General features: G+C 39.4%; 1 protein-coding gene across 2 annotated transcripts; it reads left to right on the top strand.

The window, feature by feature from the left end:
- The first annotated feature begins 2,307 nt into the window (after nt 1-2,307).
- On the top strand, nt 2,308-5,235 carry LOC115744091 (probable trehalose-phosphate phosphatase J). Of its 2 annotated transcripts, none has more exons than XM_030679180.2 (12): nt 2,308-2,463; nt 2,548-2,824; nt 3,093-3,233; nt 3,343-3,414; nt 3,666-3,758; nt 3,850-3,906; nt 4,011-4,112; nt 4,222-4,299; nt 4,383-4,452; nt 4,580-4,650; nt 4,754-4,846; nt 4,958-5,235. In XM_030679180.2, the coding sequence occupies exons 2-12, from the start codon at nt 2,558-2,560 to the stop codon at nt 5,024-5,026; spliced, it is 1,113 nt and encodes a 370-aa protein (XP_030535040.1). In that variant the 5' UTR covers nt 2,308-2,463; nt 2,548-2,557; the 3' UTR covers nt 5,027-5,235. The 2 variants fall into 2 exon arrangements, with proteins under 2 accessions (XP_030535040.1, XP_048128269.1); XM_048272312.1 differs by having other exon boundaries at nt 2,542-2,824.
- The last annotated feature ends 1,558 nt before the right edge of the window (nt 5,236-6,793 follow it).

Raw genomic sequence — 6,793 nt, 5'->3', positions numbered from 1 at the left:
TTTTTAGGTAAGTGCGTTAGAAGTCTTAAAACTTGTGACGAAAGTACAATTGGGTCTTAAAACTTTCACAAAAATACAATCAAGTCCTAAAACTTGCCAAATTTGTGAAATCAAGTTCTTCCGTTGATTGATTTTTTTTTTTTTAAGTTTTAGGACTCAATTCGACTTTTGTCATAAATTTTAGGATTTGATTGCACCTTTTAGAAGTTTTAGGATTCGATTGGATTTTCATCACAAGTTTTAGGACTAGATTAGACTTTCGTCATAAAGGTCTTGATTGCATATTTTGATAGTTTTAGGATTTGATTGAACTTTCGTCATAAATCTTAGGACTTGATTGCATTTTTTTAAAATTTTAGGACTTAATTACACGCTAGTGATAAGTTTTAGAACTTTCAGTGCAGTTTTCTTTTTTTCTCATGCGGGTGAATGATTTTTGAAAGCCGATACATGAACAACATCATGCACTTTAAACCCGTTTTCTCGCCTTTTTTTTTTTTAGTCGCGCATTGACATTGTACCCCATGAACATCACTTCCGTACTCTCACATGTCTTTGTCCATTGAGCGGAATTTGTCCGATGAAAAGAAGTCATAAATTCCCCGGCTAGTTGCAATTGCTTACAAGGGAAATCCGTAATGAATCGAGCGCGAAAAGGGGGTGTCGGATTATTATACTTTTAATGATGATATCCAAAAGAAAGAATATAAAATCGTAGCTGGTTTTGCTTGTTATGTCCGGGGTTAGGTTGGATTTGCTGCTGTTTTACTTGATGTTTACAAGGGGCGTTCTTATAGAGTCCCTGCAGAATTAAGGGGACCATTTGCTATAAATATTAAATAATAGGAAAGCTCATGCTAGCTTTGGTGATCAAAACCACTTGTTGGGTCCATAAGTCCAATTGGCGTCCGTTTCAAGGAGAAAGCAAATCCCAAAGCCTCTGGGTGTCCTCTTCTATAAAGTCTTGAGGATTGTACTTTTTATTCGATGGGAGAAGAGAAATACGATAGTTGTTCATTTGTATTTGGGACATTTCATACTTGAAGAATTTAGGAAAACATACTTATGGATTGAATTTCCCCGGAAAAATTGACGTATTGCTCCATGAGCATTTGATGCGGTCCAAATCTATTCCGCCCCCTCTTCTCCTTTTCCTTTCTCTCGTGTTTTCCCTTTTCCTTTTTTCATTTTGCCCTTTCCTAAGAGAGCTATAACTGGATGTTGTCTCAATATGCCACGGCATGCGCCATCATGAACCCCTCCCAACCTGCCCCGACTTCCTCGGCATGACCTCAAACCCAAGATTGCTAGCCCCTATCCTGCATTGTCAACCTCAGGTGACCCCAAAAATTTGAGATCGTTTAACGCCAATTGTCAATAACAGTGGCTGCAATCTCCATTGTCAGGAGGTTGAAACTATTGCACATCACCTCCTCGTCGGTCTATAGAGAGAGAGAGAGAGAGAGAGAGAGAGAGAGAGAGAGAGAGAGTTTATATCCTTTTGGAAAATTTATGAAACAAGTGAGAGGTAGGTCCACATTAATTTTTCAATGATACTAGGATATATGAACTGCTCTATACCACATCAATTATCCAATGTGGGATTTCTCCGACACAACTCACAGGTGCATTTCAACAATTCATTACACTGACAACATTATTTGAGTATCTATCATCCTTTGTAATGGTTTGCGGCAAGACATTGTAGTAAAACAATAAGAATTACATTTTTTGCCACGAAACGCTGTCAGCCTTAAATAGATATAATTGACAAACATTTACCCTATTTCGAACCTTTTCACAACAAGATGTTGTAAGCCTTCGATAAAAGTCGCAAACAATAAAGTGGCTACTTGTTCTAAAAGTTTTTAATCGGATGGCTCATATTTTTTTTTTAAAGCAAATCTAATGGTCTATTCCTGTGGAGTACAAAGATAGAAGGAATCCTTCCTGGTATTAACATATAACATCATTGTTCTTTGCAAAAAAACTGTCCGGGAGAGGAGGAGGAAACGGCTGTTACGTTGACGGTCCGAAAACAGCGGGACATGGTCAATGGAGAATTACCCAAGTTCCCTTGCCCCCGGGGGCATCAAAAAGGATTTCTCCTCTTCATGCCTTTTTTTTTTGGGTCTTTTCCCATTGTGGGGCCCCGTCCTTGCCTTTAGTGGGCCCCACCACTTTTTAAGGAGTTGGGGTGGCCCGGGTGGGGAAGGCGGGAGGTGGCCCTCTCTCGTCGGTTTGCGTCTTCTTCCAACTATAAATCCACCTCAAGTCCCCCTGTCTCTCTCACCCTCAAAACTCTCTCTGCTCTGTGCTCTGCTCTGTTCTGTTCTCTCTCTCTCCCTCTCAGTCTCTGTGTTCTGCTTGCTGTTGCTCTTTCCCGGTCTCTGGATTGAGCAATTTTTTTGCACTCCCAAAAGGGTTCGAAACCATCCCCTCTTTTAAGTCCTTTCACCCAAGGTAGGAATCAAAGGAGCTCCTTTGGGTTTGGCTGTCCCTACTGAACTTGTTCGGTGGTTTTTCCTTTCTTGGTTAAGAAAAAAGAAGAGGCATTATGGGAATGACCAAACAGAATGTGGCCGGTGGCAGTGGCGACAACTCCGGCATCAACGTGATGTCGGATTTGTACACCGCTTCCCTCTCAATGTACCCCGCCTCTTTGCAGAAGGGCGGCGGGTACATCAAGGTGAGCCAGCTGCTGAAGCACCTCGAGGTCAACAGTGCCCAGAGGATCAGCTCTTGGGTCGACTCGATGAAAGCATCTTCTCCCACCCATGTGAAGTCCCCGCCTTCTCTGACCGAAGACAACAATTCCTGGATGGTGAGTTGTTTTTGGGTTTTGATCGATCCCCTTACAAACTAAAAAGGGTCGGGATTCTTCTCGTTTATTTGCTCTTATCACATCGGCCACGGCCTCGGTCACGTCGGCAATGACAAAAAATGGGAAATCGCATGGTGGAGCCTCAAGAGCACAACTTTTGTTTTGCTCTTCTTCTTCTTTCCAATTCCAATTTCCTGCTGTGATTCTGCGTGGTTGGCCTTTGGCTTGATCTGACTATATCTCATTTTTTCCGACTTTGCGAGAGCAGCTCCACCATCCTTCGGCTCTGGACATGTTCGAGCAAATAATCGGCGCCTCCCAAGGGAAACAAATAGTGATGTTCTTGGACTACGACGGGACTCTTTCGCCGATAGTCGATGACCCCGATCGAGCTTTCATGTCGAATAAGGTTCTCAATCCATCCTTTTTCACTCTGGCCTCGGCCATTTTAACTATCTCGAGCCATTCGATCCCATTTTTTCGCTGACAACCACATCAACTTTTGCGTCAAAACGCAGATGAGAACCACAGTTAGAAAGCTCGCCAGGTGCTTCCCTACTGCTATTGTGAGCGGAAGATGCAGAGACAAGGTGCATTCCCAAGCTTTTCCTCTCCCTTCCTTTTTCCCTATTGGCCCAAAAATGTTCGGCTCGTGGCAAACTGCGATACGATATGGAGAGAAATTTGGTACGCACGTTGCATGCACGTGCGCTACTAAACTAGTGATGTCCAATCGCAGTTTGCCACGTCCAAAAAGGCTACAAGTCCAGTAATATTGTCTAGTGTCACCTCGGTTATTACGAAAATTTCTGATTATGATGTTGTGGATGGATTGTTTCAGGTGTACAGTTTTGTGCGGTTGGGTGAGCTGTACTACGCAGGAAGCCATGGTATGGACATCAAAGGCCCAGCAAAAGGCTCTAAATACAAGAAGGTGACTTCACTGTGGAAAACCATGTTTTCTCCTCTCATTTCTCTTCTTGTATTTGGAGAAAAATTGGGAATTGACCTCCATTTTCCCTCAGGGTGATCAAGCTGTTCTCTTTCAGCCGGCCAGCGAGTTTCTTCCGATGATCGATGAGGTCGGTCTAGTTGCCCGAACATCCCGTCTTTCACGCTAAGTATAGGTATATGGCAATACGAGCGATGAGTAAATTTGCATTCTTTGGAAATTCCTCATTCTCAGGTGTACAAAGAACTTGTAGAGAGAACTAAATCGACACTGGGAGCTAAGGTGGAGAACAATAAGTTCTGCGTGTCCGTGCATTTCCGCTGTGTCGACGAGAAAGTACGCGACGAATAGCAACTATTTCTCTATGTTCTCCTCATTTTGTTGTGTCAAAATTTACAGAGCCCGAACGAAGAACTAATAACTAAATACTCGTCAATATATATAGGAATGGACTGAATTGGCACAACAGGTTAAGTCTGTGATCAAGGGATATCCAAAGCTTAGACTGACTCAAGGAAGAAAGGTCAGCCTAACTTAACCCTATTGTAATTAATCACTATATTTTAGGCCTTTTTAGTAAGCTTTTTTTTTCCCCTATAATTCCAGGTATTAGAAATTCGACCAACCATCAAGTGGGACAAGGGGAAGGCCCTTGAATTCTTATTGGAGTCACTTGGTATGTCCACCTATATCTAAGACTACTTTTTTAAGTGTCATTTGGTAGACTTTGAAAAGATTTGTGATCCTGATTGACATTGAGATTGTTGATGTTACTAACAATGATACCAAATTTCCATGAAAAGGTTTCGCGAATTGCACCAACGTATTTCCGGTTTACATCGGTGATGACCGGACCGACGAGGACGCGTTCAAGGTACATAACATTTTATCCTTCCCAAGTTCTCTCCATTTTTCTCTTAATGGGTATGTTTCTTGCAGAGAGGCTAAAAGGCTCTCTTTCTTTTCCTTTTGGACAGATATTGAGAGACAGAGGGCAAGGTTTTGGGATTCTTGTCTCTAAAATCCCAAAGGACACCAATGCATCTTATTCTTTACAAGAACCTGAAGAGGCAAGTACAAGTCACATGACTCAATCCACCTTACTTTAGTAACATTACTTTAAGGTGCTCTTCTGGCTTAATTGAACCTGGTCTGATTTTTCTCTCGCTTGTTATTTTCAGGTCATGAGTTTTCTGCAACGTTTGGTTGAGTGGAAGCGGCCAAATTTATGTAGGCAACAAAAGGTGTAGATGAAGGAGCGGGAATATTTGAGAGATCGCGCCCACAGCCTTAAGAATTTCTGAAGGCATGTGGTGTCTTGTTCATGATGTCGGAAAAAAGAAATTGAACAAGATAATCTCTCCAAATAATTTTTTTTTTAACTGTTTTTGTCTTGGCCTTAAGATGTTGTACATCTTGTAACAACCTGTCGTACAAGGAAAGAGTTCGTAATTTCATATTACTCTCTCTCTCTCTCTCTCTCTCTCTCTCTCTCTGGGCATTAGTCTTGGATTAGACCTAAATTTACTGAGTATAACTCCGGACTAAAAGGAAGGGAAATTCACATTAAACCCATATTAAAGCATTGATTTGACAATCCTCCAAATTATCATTAATCTTGTCACCATATATCTTATTTTGACCAATCTACGTCTATATCCATATAAATTTATGTAATAACACCTTCCGTAAAATCTGTATAATTTGTAAGGGATCAATCATTTTCCTTGCAAAGAATATTTTTCTTTCGCTTTGCTGCCCATTTATTACCCTAGTCCATCTCCCTCTCCTCTCTCTTCATTATTCTTTAATGTAATTGTAACTCCTTTTTAGTAGGAAGTTTCCTACCTTAAAATTGGCACAATATTTCACATAAGTATACAAATGATTTTAAAAAAAATAGAATATAATACATGAATGTTTTATGTGTACTAGATACATAGTAAAAACAAATAGAATATAATATGTCAAAATATCACATTAATTGTTTTACGAATAAATGACTCAAAATGATAGAGTTATGTTAGCATTAGAATCTTATTGTATAAATATGACAGTGTAAAGTTTTCTTTATGCTTAAATGTATGTATATCATATTCAAATATCAATTTTTGAATACAATTTGCGCAAAGCAAGGGTTATGTGTGATCTATATGAGTATGTTATAATAAAGTTTCCATTAGGTGTTTCCTCTAAGTTTGCCCCCTAAGATTGTAGATTGTTAGTAGGGTTGAGTGGTTCCAATCTGGAACCTGAAACCTACCCTATTTTTGGAACCTAAAAGTTACATTGTATACCTTAGAACTAACCCCGGAACTGAACATGCAGTTTTTTGGATCTCCCAGAACTAGTCAATTCTTTTTTCTATTTAATTTTTTTATTCCTTTTTTTGTTTCATTTTTAGTCAAGCAAAATGAGAGTTCAAGCAACAACAAAAATCCCCATAAGCTGATAGCATAAATCCATAAAAAGATGAACAAGGCAAAACAATAACAAATTCCAAAACACATAACGTAAAATCTGAATTATAGAACTTCATTTCTAATTCAGCCATAAAAGATTCCCCAAATTCTAATCACAAGAAAAAAAAAAGCATAGTTAATCAATTAACAATAATTTTGAATTTAATTTACCACTCATTAAACTAGAAAATCTGAACACATATATTCATTCTACTTCAACTCGTAAACTCTATTTACCAATAATAATCTCCACGTTAAGACAATCCATATCTTAAAAAGAAACAGAAGAGATTAAATAAAAACATTTACTCATTATATATACAAAGGAATTACAAGATAAAAAAGTGTACATGACTTACCCATGGCGGTTCTCCATTTCTGGTCCAGTTTAGTTGAGTTCCTAGGAACTGGGAATGGAATCAAATCACACAATGTACGTCCCAAAAATTTGAAAATGAGAAACAGATGCATCCCCATTGGAATTTAGAATCGGACTGATTGTCATAGCCGATTCGGTTTGGTTTCTAATTTTATCCGGGATCCATGCTCATCCAT

This window comes from Rhodamnia argentea, chromosome 11 (genome assembly GCF_020921035.1).
Source record: "Rhodamnia argentea isolate NSW1041297 chromosome 11, ASM2092103v1, whole genome shotgun sequence".
NCBI lineage: Eukaryota > Viridiplantae > Streptophyta > Magnoliopsida > Myrtales > Myrtaceae > Rhodamnia > Rhodamnia argentea.
The sequence above is the reverse complement of the archived record's forward strand: the minus strand, read 5'-3'. Positions and strand labels throughout refer to the sequence as shown.